At 41.3% G+C, this 20,542-nt stretch overlaps 1 protein-coding gene across 4 annotated transcripts in view; it reads right to left on the bottom strand.

Annotated features, from left to right (window-relative positions):
* Positions 1-20,542, bottom strand: part of UCHL3 (ubiquitin C-terminal hydrolase L3) — a 99,999-nt gene that overhangs the window by 42,637 nt on the left and 36,820 nt on the right. For all 4 annotated transcript variants that reach the window (XM_029082606.1, XM_029082623.2, XM_029082621.2 and 1 more), the window contains 3 exons: positions 12,699-12,827; positions 6,624-6,780; positions 3,321-3,406 (listed from right to left, as the gene is read on the bottom strand). In XM_029082606.1, coding sequence (XP_028938439.1) covers positions 3,321-3,406; positions 6,624-6,780; positions 12,699-12,827 — 372 coding nt within the window. The remainder of the gene's footprint in view (positions 1-3,320; positions 3,407-6,623; positions 6,781-12,698; positions 12,828-20,542) is intronic.

Below are 20,542 nucleotides of genomic sequence, written 5' to 3'. Positions count from 1 at the left end.
AATGTCTGCCTCTCTCTAGACTGTCAGTTCCTTGTTCACTCATTCATTCAATCGTATTTACTGAGTGTACTGTGTACAAAGCACTGTACTAAGCGCTTGGGAGAATACAATATAACAGAAGACACATTCCTGCCCCTCAACAAGCTCACAGTCTAGAGCGGGAGACAGACATTAATATAAATAAGTAAATAAATAACAGATATAAACAGATACATATGGGCTGGGGGATGGGAGGGAGGATGAATGAAGGAGCAAGTAAGAGCGGTGCAGAAGGGAGTGGGTGAATAGGAGGGGAGAGCTTAGGCAGGGAAGGCTTCTTGAAGATGTCCCTTTAATAAGGCTTTGAAGTGGGGGAGAGCAATTATCTGTCTGATATGAGGAAGGAGGACTTTCCAGGCAAGAGGTAGGATGTGGGCGGGAGGCTGGCAGCGAGATAGGCGAGATCAAGGTACAGTGAGGAGGTTAGCATTAAAGGAACGAAGTATGTGGGCTGGGTTGTACTAGGAGAGTAGCAAAGTGAAGAAGGAGGGGGCAAGGTGACTAAGTGCTTCAAAGCCTTGTGGGTAGCAGAAGGGACTACCAAGTCTGTTATACTGTCCTCTCCCAAGCATTTAGTACAGTGCTCTGCAAACAGTAAGCTCAACTAATCAGAGCTTGTGGTTTTGAGATAATTGTTCTATTTGTTATGTGCTTACTATGCGTTGGGCACTGCACTGGAGTAGAAACCAGGTATTCAGGTCCCACATGGGGCTCACAATCTAAGTAGGAGGGGATTGGATCAGGCATTGGACAATTTAACAGGTATTGGATCCTTTTGCAGATGAGTCAACTGAGGCACAAAGGAGCTGTCATAATAATAATAATGTTGGTGTTAAGCGCTTACTATGTGCAGAGCACTGTTCTAAGTGCTGGGGTAGATACAAGGAAATCAGGTTATCCCTCGTGAGGCTCGCCTCTGCCACTTGTCAGCTGTGTGACTGTGGGCAAGTCACTTCACTTCTCTGTGCCTCAGTTACCTCATCTGTAAAATGGGGATGGAGACTGTGAGCCCCACGTGGGACAATCTGATGACCCTGGATCTCCCCCAGCACTTAGAACAGTGCTCTGCACATAGTAAGTGCTTAACAAATACCAACATTATTATTATTATTATTATTGTTGTGACTTGCCCAAGATCACACACCCAACAAGTGGTGGAATGAGGATTAGAACTCAAGTCCACTAACTCCCAGGCCCTTGCCCTTGCTCAGTGGAAACAGCACGGATTTAGGAGTCAGCGGTCATGGGTTCAAATCCCCGCTCTGCCACTTGTCAGCTGTGTGACTGTGGGCAAGTCACTTAACTTCTCTGTGCCTCAGTTACCTCATCTGTAAAATGAGGATTAAGACTGTGAGCCTCATGTGGGACAACTTGATTACCCTGTATCTATCCCAGCGCTTAGAACAGTGCTCTGCACATAGTAAGCGCTTAACAAATATCAACATTATTATTACTAGGCCACACTGCCTCACTGCTTTTAGGTACAGGGGAAATGCAAAAATGAGAGGTAGGGATTGTGACAGAAGGGGAAGAGGAGAGTTTTCCAAGAACTAAAGGAGGAGGGCTACTCTCCCTGGAGGTGAGCAACTAAAGAAATACATTTTTTCTTAAGTCTGATTTAATAGTTTAGTCTTCTTAAATTATCCATTTATATTAATGCCTGTCCCCCTCCAGACTGTAAACTCATGGTGGGCAGGGAATGTGTTTTCCAACGCTGTTGTATTGAACTCTCTCCCAAGTGCTTAGTATAAGTGTTCTGCACATGGAAAATACTCAGTAAGTACCACTGATTGACTAGTTGACTGTACTGTATCTACTTCATAAGAGTTGCATCATAATACTAGTCACTGCATTTCTTAAGCACTTACTATGTGCCAAGCACTGTTTTAAGTGCTGGGGTAGATGAACACAGTCCCAGTTCCAAAAGGGACTCACAGTCTTAATCCCCATTTTTACAGATGAGGAAACTGAGGCACAGAGAAGTTAAGTAACTTGCCCAAGGTCACACAGCACATATTTAAAGTATGATTTTCATATAATCATAGATATGTCAGCATGCAAAGAAGCCGGAGAGACTCTGTGTGAGGAAAATTAAGTAGAGATTAATCCCTACCCCACCCCACAGAAGGAAATCAAGTCCCTATTAGGTTTCTAAAAAAACATTACAAATAGTGCTTATGCTGCCACATGAATCATTCCAATATTAGAAATTCCAGGGCAGTAGCTAAAATGAAAGGCTTTCCCATTTTCTGCATGGGATGGGGATGTGTCTGGAGTATAGTTCCGTCCTTGTCAGCGAATAAGAGTGCTGTCAGGTGTGCATTTGGGGAGGGTGTGGTGAATGCCTGAAGCGATAAGCCATTCAGTTTAAAAGTTTGAAAATCTCTGGTTGGATCAAACCCAACAGGGAGCGTTTGTCAGAAATCAGATAGTGTTTCGATTGTTTCCAAGTGTTCCCCCTCTAACTCTTTATGTTGCCAACATGATGCCAACACAATGTCCCTTTCCGGCCGCCTCCCCGCCAGGACTTCTCATCATCCCCAGCTCTGCTTCACCATGGTAGAGACAGAAATAGCACCGGTGAGCGGCCTTCTCAACTTCAAGAACAATGGGAAAGGCTTTCACTGTGGCTGCAGCTGTGACTATTCTGACTGTTGGACTCTGACCTGCAAGGTGCCTGAAACTCTATTCTCACAGCCACTGGGCCCGACTGCTCTTTTTACATCATTGTTCTTGTTTCAGGCTGTTTTTGTATTTTTACTGCTTTAGTCTTCCTTATGTATCTGTCACCAGTCCTCTCTCCTCACCTTTTTCTCAAATTGGGAAACCATGCCTAATTCTCTAATTGATATTTTTTCCCAGTGCGTAGTTCACTTCTTTAAGTGTAGAAGACACTTTAGAAATATTGATATTACTTCTACAATATCCTTGGAGAGCATAACGATTTTAAAGAACGCAACTTCTGTGTTGTGGCAAGAATGGCTACTTATTAGAATAAAATCATAGTTTTCATGAAGGTCATCAAGATTATTCTCAATCAATGGTATTTACTGAGGGCTTACTATGTGCAGAGCACTGTACTAAGTGGTTGGGAGAGTACTGCTAATCAACAAACAGATAGTCCTCAATTCCATATATATGAACTTTATATATGATCCTCCTGGAATACCAAATCTGCTCACATGTTTTTTTTGTGAAGGAGAAGGAAATGGGGGTGAGAGAGGGGGAGGGAAGGGGGAGAGAGACAGAGACAGAGACAGAGAGAAAGAAAAGGTACTGACTTCATATTTTTCTAGGTATTTGGCTCTTTCTTCGGGACTCATAGATATAGATTCCTCCAAGAATTTTTTCAGGGTTGAGTCAGATTCTAAAAAAAATTGAAGATGACAATGAAAATTTTTCAAAATCTTGAGTCATTTTAAGAAAGCAAATACAATTCCAAAGACATAAAGCATTAGGACTTTTTAAAAGTTTTGAAAAACATTTTGGGTAAATTAAGGTAAAAATATATACGTGAAATTTTTTTGCAAAATGAAATTATACATAATAATAATAATCAATCAATGGTATTTATGGAGCGCTTACTAAGAGGTTAAACGGCCTAGTGGAAAGAACCCAGGCCTGGGAGTCAGAGGACCTGGGTTTTAATTCTGACACTGCCATTTGGCTGTTGTGTGACCTTGAGCAAGTCACTTAACTTCTCTGTGCCCCTTTCTTCATCTGTAAAATAAGGATTTGATACCTGATCTCCCTCTTACTTAGACCGTGAGCCTTAGGTGGCCTATTAATTTGTATCTACCCCAGCACTTGGAACAGTACTTGAAAAATAGTAAGCACTTAATATATACCATAAAAAAGGCTTACTGTGTGCAGAGTACTATATTAAACGTTTGGGAGAGCAGAATAAAGATTGTGTTATTTGTTCAGTGCTTACTATGTTCCAAGCACTCTACGAAGTTGCTGGGCTAAATATGATACGATCAGAGATCAGACACAGTCCATATTCCACATGAAGCTCAGAATCAAGGGGGAGGGCAAACATGTATTTAATCCCCATTTTACAGATGGGGAACTGAGTCACAAAGAAAGTTAAATGACATAACCAAGGTCACACAGCAGGCAAGTGATGGATCCAGAAAATTCTTTATTTGCAACCAAACTCCTAGAGAGAGTTATCTACATCTGCTGTCTCCAGTTCCTCTCCTCCAAATCGCTTTTTGACTCCTCCATTTTGACTTCCGTTCCCTTCACTCCATAGAAACTACCAGCTCAAAGGTCTCCAGTGATCTCCTTCTTGCCAAATCAAATGGTCTCTGCTCCATCTTAATCCTCCTCGACCTCTAAGCTGCTTTTGACACTGTTAACCACCCCCTATCTTGGAAACATTACCCAAACTTGGTTTCACTGATACTGTCCTTTCATGGTTCCCCTCTCATCTCTCTCTGGCTGCTCATTCTCAGTCTGCTTTGCAGAATCCTCCTCTGCTTCCCACCTCCTCACTATGGGAGTTCCTCAAGGCTCAATTCTGGGTTCCCCACACTTCAATTCTGCATTTACGTCCCCTCCCTTGGAGAACACATTCACTCCAATGGCTTCATCTATCATGTGAATACAGATGATTCTCAAATTTACATCTCCAGCCCTGAATTCTCTCCTCTGCAGCCTATTCCCTCTTGTCTTCAGGACCATTCATTCTGGATGTCCCACAGACACTTCAAGCTTAATATGCCCAAACCAGAACTCCTCATCTTCCCACCCAAACCCTGTCCTGCCCCTGATTTTCCTGTCATTGCAAACAGCACCACCAACCTCTCTGTCTCACAAGCCCATAACCTTGGCCTTATCCCCGACTCATTGCTCTCATTTGACGCACATGTTCAATGTCACCAAATCCTGTTGGTTCGACTTTCCCAAGATCCCTAAAATCTGCCCTTTCCTCTCCATCTAAACGGCTACCATGTTAAGCCAAGCCTCTATACTAACCCACCTTGATTACTGCATCAGTCTCCTTACTGACCTCTCTGCCTCCTGTCTTCTCTACATAAAAGTTCAGTCCATGTTTCCCCTCTTCTCAAGAACCTCCAATGGTTGCCCATCCACCTCTGCATCAAACAGAAACTCCTTGCTATTTGCTTTAAAGCACTCAATCACTTGGCCACCTCTTATCTCACCTCCCTGATTTCCTACTGCAACCCAGCCTGCACATTCCATTCTTCTACTGACAACCCACTCATTCTATCTAGATCTCAACTATCTTACCACTGATCTCTCACCCAGGTCCTGACTCTGGCCTGGAACACCCTCCTTCCTCATATCAGACAGACAATCACTCTCCCCCCCTTTAAAGCCTTATTGAAGACACGTCTCTTCCCTGACCAGGCCCTCATTTTCTCTTCTTTCACTGCCTTCTGGGTTCCCTCTGTACTTGGATTTGCACCCTTTATTCAACTCTCCCTCAGTCCCACTAAACTTATGTACATATCTGTAATTTATTTATATTAATGTCTATCTACCCGCTAGATTATAAGTTCATTGTGGGCAGGGAATGTGCCTACCAACTCTGTTGAATTGTTCTCTCCCAAGTGCATAGCATAGTGCTCTGTACACAGTAAGCACTCACTAAATAAGACTGATGTCATCCATAACATCCAATAACTTAGTGTGACCACTGGTTTATTGATAGTATAATCATCATCATCAATGGTTTTATAGCGCTTACTGTCTGCCGAGAACTGGACTGAGTACTTGGGAGAGTACAATAATAATAATAATTATGGTAGTTGTTACGTGCTTACTATGTGCCAGGTACTATACTAAGCACTGGAGTAGATACAAGCAAAATTGGGTTGGAAACAGTCCCTTTCCCACGTGGGGCTCACAATTTCAATCCCCAGCTTACTGATGAGGTAATAGAGGCAGAGAGAAATGAAGTGTTTTGCCCAAGGACACACAGCAGACAAGAGGCGGAGTCAGGATTAGAACCCATGACCTTCTGACTCCCAGGCCTGTGCTATATCCACTACTCCAATACAACCAAGTTAGAAGACAAGTTCCCTACCCACAACTTACAGTCTAGAGGGTCATTATACTTTTCTTTTATAAAAGGTTCAGAACAATAAAAAGTACAAGAGTTAGACTTGCTCAGGGAAAGTAACACATGGGAGAAAATCAAACAGAATCTCAGGATAATGATTTGACTCAGAATGAGTAAATTCATTCTTTTAAGTTTTTTTCTGTTTAAAATATCTGAAGAACATGAAAGCACACCTATGTTTGACTTTTCCTTATTATTTTTTCTGTATAAGCCACCTAAATGGTCAGCCCTGTGTGCAATAGGGATAGTAATTGATCTGGAATGTTTGTACCTACCCCAGTGCTTAAGAAAGTTTTTAGCACAAAGTAAGTGCTTAATAGTATAACTAACTCACCGTAAAAAAACTAAAGGCGAAAAAAATCCACCTCCAAAAAAAGTATTTGCTAATTACCACAGGAAAAAAATGAGAATCATTAGAGCACCACCTACCCTCCAAAACAAGCAGTAAATACACAGAGCAAAAATATCAGAAATGAAAAAAACTATTTACCAAAGTTCATTTTGTCTCTATTATTAGCAATTGCATGAATTAGCCCAATTGTTCCACAGGCATTACTGATGGTTTGCTTCATAAAATATACCGATGATGTAACATCCTGTCCTTTAGATTTTATTTTCTCCTCCTCTTCTGTTCTGAACACTTCATACTATTTAAGAGAAAGAAAAACGAAATTTAAGTTAACATCCCACATATTGTGAAATATACTTAAAATAAAATATATTTACTAAGGATTTTAATTCTTATGCTTAATACTTGATACAAAACTAGGCAGTTTATAAAACAACAGTTTGACTGACCATTTCTCTAGATTATATTTCTAGTATTTATATTAAATTCGAGAAGATGCCAATATTTACATTTACTCACCACTGCTGTAAAGCACATTTTAATCCTGTTGGGAAAAGTCTTTTTGACAACGTGAGCCTATTTTGAGAACACCTCAATGTTAATGAACTTGCGTGTGGTGACAGACACTGGGAGTACTGTAACATAATTCTAGTTTTCCATAATGTGGGGTTTGCCCAAAACACAACCCCACATGTTATAAGATAAATGAGTGTACCTGGGAAAAAGACATGTGTGAATCTGAATTAAAAGCATTCATCCCTGCAGAGAAAAGCACTGTGATATTCATCACCTTCTCCCTTGCCACCAATAGTCCCCGACCCCAGCATGCTTCAGATGCACCAAGCCAGGGGGAATGATAATGATTGTTGTATCTGTTAGGTGCTTCCTATGCATCACACATTGTACTAAGCGCTAGGTAGATACAAGGAGATCAGGTTAGACACAGTCCCTGTCCCACATAGGGCTCACAGTCTTAATCCCCATTTTACAGATGAAGTAACTGAGGCACAGAGAAGTTAAGTGTCTTGACCAAAGCCACACAGCTGACAAGTGGCGGAGTCGGCATTAGAACCTACGTCCTCTGACTCCCAAGCCCGTGCTCTTTCTACTAAGCTACACTGCTTCTCTACTACATGCTGCTTCCCTGTAGAGTGATCAGCTCACAGACGGTACTCAATAGATACTTCTGATCAGTTGACATGGTTCACTAATAATAATAATAATCGTGGTATTTGTTAAGCACTGTACTAACCACTAGGATAGATACAAGGCAACTGAGTTGGACACAGTCCATCTCACATAGGGCTCATAGTCTTAATCCCTATTTTACAGATGAGGTAACTGAGGCACAGAGAAGTTAAATGACTTGCCCAGGTTCACACAGCATCAAATGGAGGAACTGGGGTTAGAACCCAGATCCTACTCCCAGGCCCTTGCTCTATTCACTAGGCCATGCTGCTTCTCATTAGGCCATACTAAGCACTAGTGAAAAACAAATTATGATTTAGCTGTTTTCACTTTATTCTCAGAACAATGAAGATAGTTGCAGCTGGCTCCTCTTCTATTAAAGTTCTTGATTTATTCATGGTTATGTGCTCCTGGAAATAATTTGAGCAAATGCTCACAGGATCAGTCTTTACTGGAAATCGTACCTTAAAACTTATTTTTACCACTGGGTCACTTCAGAACTGAACTGGTGACAGTCACATTGCTGTTGTTGTTAATGGTATCTTATGCACCTACTATGTTCCAAGCACTGTACTAAGCGCTGAGATAGATACAAGCTAATCGGGTTGGACATAGTCCACATCTCAAATGGGGCTCACAGTCTTAGTCCCCATTTAACAGATGAGGTAACTGAGGGCCAAAGAAGTGAAGTGAGTTACCCAAGGTCACCCAGAATATACATGGCAAAGCAGGTATTAGAATCCAGCTCCTTCTGTAACGCTGGTCCGTGCTCTACTCACTAGGCCATGGTGCCTCTCTAGAGGAACTTACAAAAAACGTTCCAGTTTAGTTTAGTTCCAGTGCTCCTTTGTGATGGGCAATTAGCTATTTTGATTTGTATTTCTCAACAGTCTCATAAATATTCTCATCATATTATGCTACTCATGGGCTTTCACTAGGTGCATACCTCATCCAAGAGGGCATTTCACAGCACCAAAAGTGTGTTTGTGTGCATGTGTGGGGGCCAGTTACCAAGGCAGAAAATAAATATTGAGAATTCAGGGGAGCCCACAAAGACAGGTGTCAGTTTCTCAATGTCCTTAGGCAATTTTCTCTTGCAACCAGCATTTTCGTTTAATTTTGTTTAATTTCTGGCAGATCTCACTCTATTAGAAAGGGAGTTTGAGATTGCTATTTTAGATAATGAAACATATTCCATCTCTCATCTGTAACCCTCTACAAGCTTCCTAAATCCAAATGCCATCTTATCACTCCTATTCATCCACTACTTCAGCACCTTTCCCTCCTCCGCTTAGCCTGCCCTTTCCATCTTTTTCCTTTCTCTCATGTTTTTACAATATCCTCATGATGACTTTTGCAAGGATGCACTTGGATCTTTTACATTTGGGCATTTGCTATTCATCCCACCCTCAATCCTGGGGCACTCACAAACATAACTTTAAATCATATATTACTAATGATTTATTTATATTAATGTCTCTGTCCTTCTAGAGCTCATTGTGGGCAGGGAACGTGACGCTAACTTTGTTGGACTGTACTCTCTCAAGCGCTTATTATAGTGCTCTGCACATTATACATTAATCATATATTTATGATTATAAATACTGTCAATTGGTTGATCGATAGAAGAAAAAAAGAAATGTCATACTGGATTACACCACTCTATCCAGAACCGTGTTCTGTCTCTGACAGAAGCAATAAAGGATATTTAGAGCAAGTGTGTGACTGCAAACTCCTCCAAGACAAGAACTGTTGCTTATATATATATTTCTTCTTTAAATTCCCCAAACACCACATCAACAGGTACATAGATGACTTTTAACCACACAATATGTGGCTATAAATATATATACATACATACACATAAATACATATATACATATACATGCACACATACATACATATATATATATATAAGGATGTATCATATTTTTATCCCTGGTCATCAGGCTCCAACCTCCCCTCTCTTGATGCATACATCCACCCCCTTCACTCCTCCCTCTCCAATGAGCAAACTCAACTCCTTCAACTCTTCTAGACTGTAAGCTCCTTGTAGGCAGGGAATTTATCTATCAACTCTGTTTAACTGAATTCTCCCAAGCTCTTAATACAGTGCTCCGCACATAGTTCGGGGCTTAATAAATATGACTGACTGATGGGCTGATACATATACACCTTCTAACATACCTAGCTTTTTCCTCAATAACCTATTAAAGGTCTATCATCTCAAAATAGAGTCAAATCGTTTTGGAACCTATTCATATTTTTTGATCTACACAATTTCTTGTGGTTATTAATGCTAGGTACTCATCTACTGTGGAAAAAAAAAGTCTTTCCATTTGTCTCAAATATTTTAGCTCTGGGCCCGGCAGGGAGGGGTGGCACTCCTAGCTGAGGGAGATCATCTCAAGGGTATGTGGATTCCCGTTTTGGGGAAGCTGCTGCTTATCTCAGAAATAGGGGAATGGGCAAGTATCGGGCTGATTTCACCCCACTCCTCCAAAACCTTCGGTGGTTACCCATCCCTCTCTACATCCAGGAAAACAGGAAGCAGCATTGCCTAGTAGATAGACCGCGGGGTCTGGGAGTCAGAAGGACCTGGGTTCTAATCCTACTTCTTCCACTAGTCTGCAGTGTGACCTTGGGCAAGTTACTCAGTTAACTCATTTGTAAAATGGGGATTGAGACTGTGAGCCCCATGTGGGACAGGGACTGTGTTCGACTTGCTTAGCTTGTATCTACCCTAGCGCTTAGAACAGTGCTTGACACATAGTAAGTACTTAACAAATACCATTATTATAATATAATCCACTGACCACAGGCCCGAAGGCACGCATCAGCTCTCTCCCTCTCACCTGGTCTCTCTCTTCTCCTAACACAACCTCTTTGAATGTTTTATTCCACTCCAGCCACTCTTCTCACTGTGCTTCCATCTGGCCTCTCTAGCTACCTCCCCCTTGCTCTCACCCTGCCTCTTGCCTTGAACTTCTTCCTCCTTCAAATCCACCAGACCGTGGTTCTTCCTATCTTCAAAATCAATCAATCCATCGGAATTCCCACTTCCTCCTCCAGCAGGCCCACCTTGATGAAATTCTCTTCTCCCAGGTCAGTACTTTTGCACATCTGCAGGTATACACTTAGAGTGTCAGCACAGCATTTCTGAACACATCAATTCACATCCTCTTTTTAAGCACTTAGCACAGTGCTTAGTACAGTGTCTCGTGCATAAGTGCTTAACAAATACCACTATTATTTTTAAGCACTTGCTCATTCACATATCCTTTTTCCCTTGCTCTTTATCTGGAAATTATTTTGCTTGTGTCTCCCTTGCTAGACTGTAAGCCCCTTGCAGGTAGGGATCGTATCTTCTTAACTCTAGTGTACTCTCCCAAAAGATAGCATAGTACTCTGCCCACTGTAGCTGCTCAATAAATACTAATCATCGATTCCTCAAGATGGTTCTAGAGCTCAGGGCTGTTCCCCTGGTCAAGCCTGCCTTGACTCAAGGAGGGAAGATAGCAGAACCATGTTCCTTTCCAGGGAACATATCTGCACCTCCTAATAATAATGATCATGGTACTCGTTAACCACTTACTATGTGCCAACTACTGTACTAAGTGCTGGTTGTGGGGGTAGATAAAAAAATAATCAAGTTGGACACAGTCCCTATCCCTCATGGGGCTCACAATACAATTAGGAAGATGACTAGGTATTGCATCTCCATTTTACAGATAGAGAAACTGAGGCATAGAGAAGTTGAGTGACATGACCAAGGTCACCCAGCAGATAAGTGGCAGAGCGAGTATTAGATCCCAGATCCTCTTAGTCCCAGGCCCTTAGTCTTTCCATTAGACCATGCTGTCCTCTTCAGAAGTACATTCAATACTAATTGAATGATTTCATGAGAAAAAAGGTGTGTCATCTATCCAAATAAAATATTGCTGCAAGGCAGGATATCCTCAGTCTATACTCTTCTCGTTCTAGAAGGGGAGAATGGAACCTAACAAGATTTAGACTTCATTAGCCACTTAAGCATAAGCTATTTCCACCTCCCAATCAGACACAATCTATTTAAGAACAGCTGAATTTAAATTTGGAGACTTCAAGCCATGAAAGGTTTATACCTGAAGCTCAAGGTTTCAGAACAATGCAGCTTGTCTTTTTTTTTGACAGAGAAATTTTTCTTTGAAATTCATTTGTAAATTTCCCCATTCTAATATTGTCATATTACCTGGAGACATTTATTTCTAATCCATTGCATATAATGATTTTAAAAGTACTCACTTTGTAATAAGTAATTACAGGGAAATTTTTCCTTGAAATTCACTGGTAAATTTCCTCATATCCTAATATTGCCATATTACATGGAGATATTTATTTCTAATTCATTGCATACAGTGATTTTAAAAGTGCTCACTTTGTAATAAGTAGTTATTTCTCACCTCATTCCTCCACTTGAGGTCAGTATTATTTCAATTTTCACATGGAGAGAGTCCCAGAAATTTAAGAAACTTTACAGTGCCTGATATGCTCTCCTTAAAAAAAAATTAAGCCAGCTGCACACAAATCCTGCCATACCAATACCATTAATTATTTACGGCTGAAAAGTAGATACTATTTCTAAGACGAGTTTATTTTTTATTTCCCTATGAAGAATAGTTTTTATTTCATTCTGACAAAAGATCACTCTCTCCACCTTCAAAGCCTTATTAAAAAAGCACATCTCCTCCAAGAAGCCTTCCCCGACTAAGCCCTCATTTCCTCTTCTTCCACTCCCTTTTGTGTCACCCTGGCACTTGGATTTTCTACTCTCTCAGCCCCATAGCACTTACATATTTCTTTATATTAATGTCTGTCACCCTTCTAGACTGGTAAGCACATTATGGGCAGGGAACGTGTCTACCAACTCTCTTATAATGTACTCTCCCAAGAGTTTAGTACAGTGCTCTACACACAGTAAGTGTTCAATAAATAGACCTAATTAATCAAATGATTTAACCCCAACTTGGAACTGAAGTAAACACTTACCTTTTCTGTAATCGGGAAGAGAAGTAAGACTGCACAGACAGGTCTTGGCACCATGCTCAGGAGCTCTGGATCCATTCCATACACATCCACAAACTGCCAGTTTGGATATAAACCAAGTTGTTTAAGGAACTGGTAAAACAAAAAGGACAAAATTTATTCATTCAATCATATTTCCTGAGTGCTTACTGTCTGCACAGCACTGTACTAAGTGCTTGGGAGAGCACAATACAGCAATTAACAGACATATTCTCTGCCCACAGTGAGCTTACAGTCTAGGGGGGAAACAATGTGACTAAACAAATAAATAAAACGTGATTAATAGGGAAATATTAAAGATCTGCAAGCCCATTACTAAGGATCAACTGAAAGCTACAACGTCAAGCACTAGTGAGAAGCACCTAATTGACTAGTAGTTCAGTCGCCTTCGATTTTTCCGGGCAAATTTCTTTCACATTCTCATCATCTAATGTCATTCTGGTCTAACATGCCTTCCCTGCATCTGCCCCTTTGTCGGAACAGACTCCTTCAGCAGCTTGCACAGCCTTTTCCCATCCTTCATTCCAACATCAACAACCATTTATTCAGTACCTACGATTTTCAAAGGACCAGGAACTAAGCAGCTGGGAATTTATACTGTGAACAGGTCCTGGCATTTGAGACGCTCCCATAGGCAGCACTTAAAAGGAAATTAGAATTCTTGAACATTTAACAAGTGCTAAAGCATAAATATAGTGATATACAGAAGACATGTTGTGCTTTCTGCTAGCTCCACCATTCACAAACATATCTCAATGGACAACTCCTTCAAACTCTTGCATTTAGGAAGTAGCATGGCCTAGAAGAAAACGCATGGGCCTGGGAATCAGAGGACCTGGGTTCTAATTCCAGCTCCGCCACTTGTTTGCTGTGTGACCTTGGGCATGTCCCTTAACTTTTCTGTGCCTCAGTTGACTCATTTGGAAAATGGGGATTAAGATTGTGAGTCCCATGAGGGACAGGGACTGTGGCCAACATAATTAGCTTGTATTTACCCCGGTGCTCAGAAGAGTGCTTGACATATAGCACTTAAATACCATTATTACTATCAATATTATTATTGCATTTATAGCACTCCTAGAACCCAGAGTTCTGAAGGAGATACACTATTTTCAGTTGAAATGTGATTGTTTTGTGCCCTTGTTTATTGTTTGTTCATACCCATCTGAACTCCTGGATAGCTTCTAGAAGAAAAAGGTTCCACATTATGTTGCTCTTTTCAGAGAGAGACGTGTTTACAAAATATTTTGTGGACAGAGATGGTTAATATGGTGTTTATCCCATTCTTCACTTCTTTTAGATTGATGTCCCTAACCCATTATAACAACTGTACTATTTAAGTGCTCACTACTTGGCAATCACTAGACTGTAGACTTCTAGACTACATGCTTGCCATGGGCAGGGAATTTGTCCGTTATATTGTTACACTGTACTTGCCCAAGTGCTTAGCATAGTGCTCTGCACACAATAAGTGCTCAATAAATATGATTGACTCTAACTCTTATGATTGTAAGTTAATTGGGGTTAGGGAACATGTCCTCCAACTCTGTTATACTGTACTCTCCCAAGTGCTTAGTACAGTGCTCTTCGCACAGTGCACACTCAATAAATATATTGAGTGATTGAACCACTGCTGAGAAAGATAAAAAATAATTAGGTCGGACACAGTCTCTAATGAATAATAATAATTGTGGTATAGGTTAAGCACTTACTATATGTCAAGCACTGTACTAAGCGCTGAGGTATACACAAGATAATCAGTCACAGTCTAAGTAGGAGGGAGAACAGGTATTGATTCCCCATTTTGCAGATGAGGAAACAAAAGAACGAGAAGTGACTTGTCCATGGTAACACAGCAGGCAAGTGATGGAGTCAGAATTAGAACTCAGATTCTCTGACTTCCCAGGCCATGCTCTTCCACTAGATCATGCAGCTTCCTGAAGCCTCCATCACTAATACTGTAACATCAAGAATTTGGCACAGTCATCTGGGGAGAAAAGAAGCTGATTAGGGAAGGAAAAGATGTGATTTTTAAAAGGGCTTTGAAGATGGGGAGAGGATGAGCTGGGCCTTATGCTTCATTAATACAAGACAGAAAATATGAACCTTGGGGACTTTCCCATCTGTAATATAGGGAACTCTAAGCAGGTACGAAACTGCAGCTTTCACTCTGACAAACAGGTTCAAATAATTACTGTAGTGAATCAACAGGATTTATTGGTTGCTGACTGTGCAGGGCAGTGAACTTAAGAGCTAGGAAGAGTACAATAAAATACAAAAGATATGCTCCTTGCCCACAAAGAGCACACAACCTAATGTGGGGGATAGACACAAAATTATTTACAGGTAGGATGAAAAACAGAAGATAATATTGTAAAATTGATAAGAGAATAAATAAGTCATTATAAGGTTGTGTATGTGAATGATTCAAATTTTTGCCTTCAAGAGCGTAAGCACTGAGAGATAGAGAAACAGCATGGCCTACTGGCAAAAGCATGGGCTTGGGAGTCAGAGGTTGTGGGTTCTAATCCCGGCTTTGTCACTTGTCTGCTGTGTGACCTTGGACAAATCACTTAACTTCTCTGTGCCTCAGTTATCTCATCTGTAAAATGGAGATTAAGATTGTGAGCCCCACGTGGGGCAACCTGATTACCTTGTATCTACCTCAGTGCTTAGAACAGTGCTTGGCACATGGTAAGCTCTTAAATACCATAATTATCGTTATTATTATTTCCTGTGTCTCAGTGACGTCACCTGTAAAATGGGGATTGAGACTGTAAGTCCCATGTGGGACAGGGATTTTGTCCTACCTGATTATCTTGCATTTACCCCAGTGCGTAGAACAATGCTTGGCACATAGAAGCGCTTAATAAATACCATAATTATTGTTATTATTACTTGGAGGAAAATGACTAGAGGGAAGAAAATTAATAGAGAAATGCCTCCTGGAAGAGGAAAGATTTCAGGAGAGCTATGGAGGTCGCAGGAGCTATTGTTTAACAGATTTGAAGGGAGATACAATTTATTTTCCAGTATTTCTCTCCCTGTACCTCACAAAACTGTTTTATTTTTTAATGGCATTTCTTAGGTTCTTTCTATGTGCCAAGCACTGTACTAAGTGTAGGGATAGAGTCGAGGTAATTAATCAGGTTGGACACAGTTTATGTCCCACATGGGGCTCACAGTCTTAATCCTCATTTTACAGAGGAGGAAACTGAGGCACAGAGAAGTGAAGCAACTTGTACAAGGTCACTCAGGTGACAAGCCTAAGATTAGGACCTAGGTCCTCAATCAATCAATTTTATTTACTAAGTACTTACCGTGTGCAGAGCACTATACTAATCACTTGGGAGAGGGCAGTATAACAGTACAAAAGACACATTCCCTGCCCACAATGAGCTTAAAGTCTAGAGAGGGAGACGGACATTAATATAAATGAATAAATTACAGATGTGTACATAAATGCTGTGGGGCTGGGATCGGGGATGAATAAAGGGAGCAAGTCAGGGCAACACAGAAGGGAGAGGGAAAAGAGGGAAGGAGGGCTTAGACAGGGAAGACCTTCCAGAGAAGCTATGCCTTCAGTAAGGCTTTGAAGGGTAACTGTAATTCGGATATGAAAATGGAGGGTGTTCCAAGCCAGATGTGGGTGAGAAGTGGTAGGGAGATAGATGAGATCAAGGTACAGTGAGTATGTTGGCATTAGAGGAGTGAAGTGTGTAATAATAATAATGATAATGTTGGTATTTGTTAAGCGCTTACTATGTGCAGAGCACTGTTCTAAGCGCTGGGGTAGTCATAGGGTAGCAGGTTGTCCCACGTGAGGCTCACAGTTAATCCCCATTTTACAGATGAGGTACAAAGAGAAAGTGAAGTGACTTGCCCACAGTCACACAGCTGACAAGTGGCAGAGTCGGCATTCGAACCCATGACCTCTGACCCCCAAGCATAGGGACAACCCAGTGTAGGCTGGGTTGTAGTCAGAGAGTAGCGAGGTGAGGTAGGAGGGGTAAAGGTGATTGAGTGCTCAGTTCCCTCATCTGTAAAATGGGGATGAAGACTGTGAGCCCCACGTGAGACAACCTGATTCCCCTGTGTCTACCCCAGTGCTTAGAACAGTGCTCTGCACATAGTAAGCGCTTAACAAATGCCAACATTATTAGATCCAGGTCCTTCTCCCAGGCCCTTGCTCTCTTCACTAGGTCACGTTGCTTCAGTGTAGCCTGAAACCTCTGGGAGACACTGCCCACTCACTCCCCAGGATACCCCGCTCGGAAGCTGCAGGGTGAGTTGGTTTGAGGATTGTTCTAATGCAGGAGAACAACTTTGGGAAATGGTAGGTCACTCTGAGAAGCCCATTGGTGAGGAGTTTTTGTGTGATGCTGAGAAGGATGGGCGACAACTAGAGATTCTTGAGGAACGGGGAAACATGGCCTGAAGTTCTTTGTAGAAACATGATCCGGGCAGAGTGAAGTAGGGACTGGAGGGGAAAGACAGGAGGCAGGGAGGTCAGCAAGGAGGTAGATAGAATAATCAAGGTGGGATAGGATAAGTGCTTGGGTTAATGAGGTGGCAGTTTGGATAGAGAGGAAAGGGCGTATTTTAGCGAGGTTGTGAAGGTTGAACTGAAAGTATTTAGTAATAGTTCAAATATGTGGGTTGAACAAGAGAGAGGAGTCAAGGAAAATGCCAAGGTTATGGGCTTATGAGGCAGGAAGGATGGTGGTGCTGTCTACAGTGATGGGAAAGTCAGGCAGAGAACGTGGTTTGGGTGTGAAGATAAAAAGTTCTGTTTTGGACTGTGGGACATCTAAATGGAGATGTCTTGAAAGCAGGAGGAAATGTGAAACTGCAGAGAGGAAGAGAGATCAGGGCTGGAGATGTAGATTTGGGAATCATCTCCACAGAGGTAGTAGTTGAAGGTATGTGAGCGAATGAGGTCTCCAAGGGAGTGGGTGAAGATGGAGAATAGAAGGTCACCCAGACCTGAACCTTAAGGGATTTCCACAGTTAGGGGGAGGCAGAGGTGGAGCCCACGAGAAAGACTGAGAATGAGTGGCCAGAGAGGTAGGAGGAAAACCAGGAGAGGGCAGTGTCAGCCAAGCCAAGAAGGACAAGAGGGTGCATGTGCATGACCGAGCTTACATAAACCAATCAATAAATCAGTGACATTTATTGAGGGATTACTGTGTGCAAGGCACTGTACTATGTACTTGGGAGAGTATGATTTGACAGAATTGGTTATCATGGCAATCTAATCTGCAGTGCTGCATCTTATGTTCTTGGTTCCTCCCAAGCTATGCTTCTCACTGGGCTCCATTTCTGCCTATACCACATCCAATTCCTTCTTGTCACCCTCTCCTACGCCTGGAACTCCATCCCCCCTTCAGATTCACTAGACCACAATTATCCCCAGCTTCAAAGCCCTCAAGATCCTACTTTCTCCTGAAAACATTTCCCAATTAAATTGCCATACAACAAGACCCCTCACTGTTATAATCACCTTAACACTTGGGTATACACAGCCACTCTTCGGATTTAAACAGTGCTCTGCACAGAGTAAGCGCTCAATAAATACTATTGAATGAATTTAAACCCAGATGATTCCACAGACTCTCTTTGTGTGTCTTTATTTACACACCTTTAAATTACATATTATAAATTACTTAATTATTCAAAATAATATTTGTCTCCCCCTCTAGACTGTAAAGCTCACCAAGGGCAAGGAATGTGTCTGCCAATTCTGCTGTATTTTACTCTTCCAAGTGCTTACTGCAGTGCTCTGGACATAGGAAGTGCTCAATAAATAACACTGATTGACTGTCTATTGACCTATCCATCACATCTTCATTTTTTCATTCATTCATTCAATCATATTTATTGAGTGTTTACTCTGTGCAGAGCACTGTACTAAATGCTTGGGAAAGTACAATACAGTAATAAAGAAAGACAATACCTACCCACAATGAGCTCACAAACTGGGGGGAAGAAAACATCAATTCAAATCGACATCGATATAATTAAATAAAATTACAGACATATACATAAGTGCTGTGGGGTACTTTCCTCCTGCTTCCAATTATTATCATCAATGGTATTTACTGAGCTCTTACTGTGTGCAGAGCACTGGACTAAGCACTGGGGAGAGTACAAAACAACAGAATTCGTAGACACATTCCCTGCCCTCAGCAAGCTTACAGTGTAGAGGACCACCAGAAAAATAAATTGTCTGTGCAGGTACTTTGATAGGCTTACGAAATCCCTTTCCTTATAACTGACTTCTGCTTTAGGCCAAAGGGAGAAGGCTTTAAGTAGAGTGAACCGATGCTTTTAAAACTTTCTGATATTTGGAATTCTCCGGTGCCCCAGATAAAAGATACAACTGTTGAAAGATAGCTTTACAAAACGTCTTATTAAAAAAACCACCACCTGCTACTATCATAACTGCATTGTGCAACACAGCTTCTTAACTAAATCCTATTCCCACATAAAATTACACATCTGTTGCATGGCCCTGAAGTAATTACATTGATCTGGTCCTGATTTAGTTCACTTCCGTTTAAACCAGAAATCTTCCACTCCCTACAGTAGTTATTCAAAAATAAGACAACAGATTCATAAATTACTTCCTTTAGGGAAACAGACTTGAAAATGAATCATTTTGAGAGTGAAAATTCTAAATCAAATTCTAGCACTACTTAATCAAAATTATGAAAACCAAAACAGTTGCATTTTCTAACTAAAAATAAACAAACCTCCCTGTGCTTGTTTTCCCACTACCTGAACTGTTTGATATTGTCCTTCACCTACAATTTGTGCTACTCAAAGTACTACCATCAAGTCTGAGACGGCAAACTTAGCAGGTGTGTTTCAATGCTGCAGAGTCAAAACAGTGTTCAAAATATTCAATGAATTTCACAGAATAAGCAGCTGGCAATTTCGCAACACATGTTGATCTGAGAACAGAACAGTTCTAATAAAAACCTCGTGTTAGTGAAGGTGACATAGTTGACTCTTCAATTTGGTCTTCAAGTGTTTATTACGTTTCCTTGGCTTAGACAATAGTCTTCGATTGTTCTGTCCCAGCCTCACTTCACAGTCTACTCCTCTTGAGCCATCAGCTAAATTGAAATTCTTCACTTTCAAAACACTGGTTGAAACATTATCTAGGTGGGTATATTGGCTGTGCCACATGGCTTGTTTCACATGACATTTACCAACCTATATGTTAAATCTTATGCCAGTTACTTGTTAACAAAAAACAACCCCCAAATCACTTCTACTGAAGTGAAAAGCAGCGTGGCCTAATGTAAAAAGCATCAGCCTGGGAGTCAGAGGCCTGGGTTGTAATTCCAGCTCCCTACTTGCCTGCTCAGCAAACTCGGGCAAGTCACTTGTCTTCTCGGTGCCTCTTTTCCTCATCTGTAAAATGGACATTCAATACCTGTTTTCCTTCCTACTTAGAATGTGAGGCTTATGTGGGACAGAGACCATGTCTGACCTGATTTGCTTCAGTGCTTGGTGCAGTCCTTGGCATATTGTAAGCATTTAATAAACCCCTAAATAATAATTATCATTGGGATGCATAAAGTAAGAAAGGCCCTTCCACCAAACTGCACTGGATTATCATTCTTCCTTCATTTTACCTTATCCTAGCCTAGGAAAAAGTACTCACCACATTCCAGTGTACATTCATTCCAATCCCAAATCTGAATCTTCCCTTAACTTCATCCTATGTATGGAATGTGGGTGCTACTCCTAGCTTTCCAAACTCCTTGCCTTCCATCTACTCTGATTTCCTCCTTGAG

This window comes from Ornithorhynchus anatinus, chromosome 2 (genome assembly GCF_004115215.2).
Source record: "Ornithorhynchus anatinus isolate Pmale09 chromosome 2, mOrnAna1.pri.v4, whole genome shotgun sequence".
Taxonomy (NCBI): domain Eukaryota; kingdom Metazoa; phylum Chordata; class Mammalia; order Monotremata; family Ornithorhynchidae; genus Ornithorhynchus; species Ornithorhynchus anatinus.
Note: the sequence above shows the minus strand (reverse complement) of the source record. Positions and strands in the feature narration are given on the sequence as shown.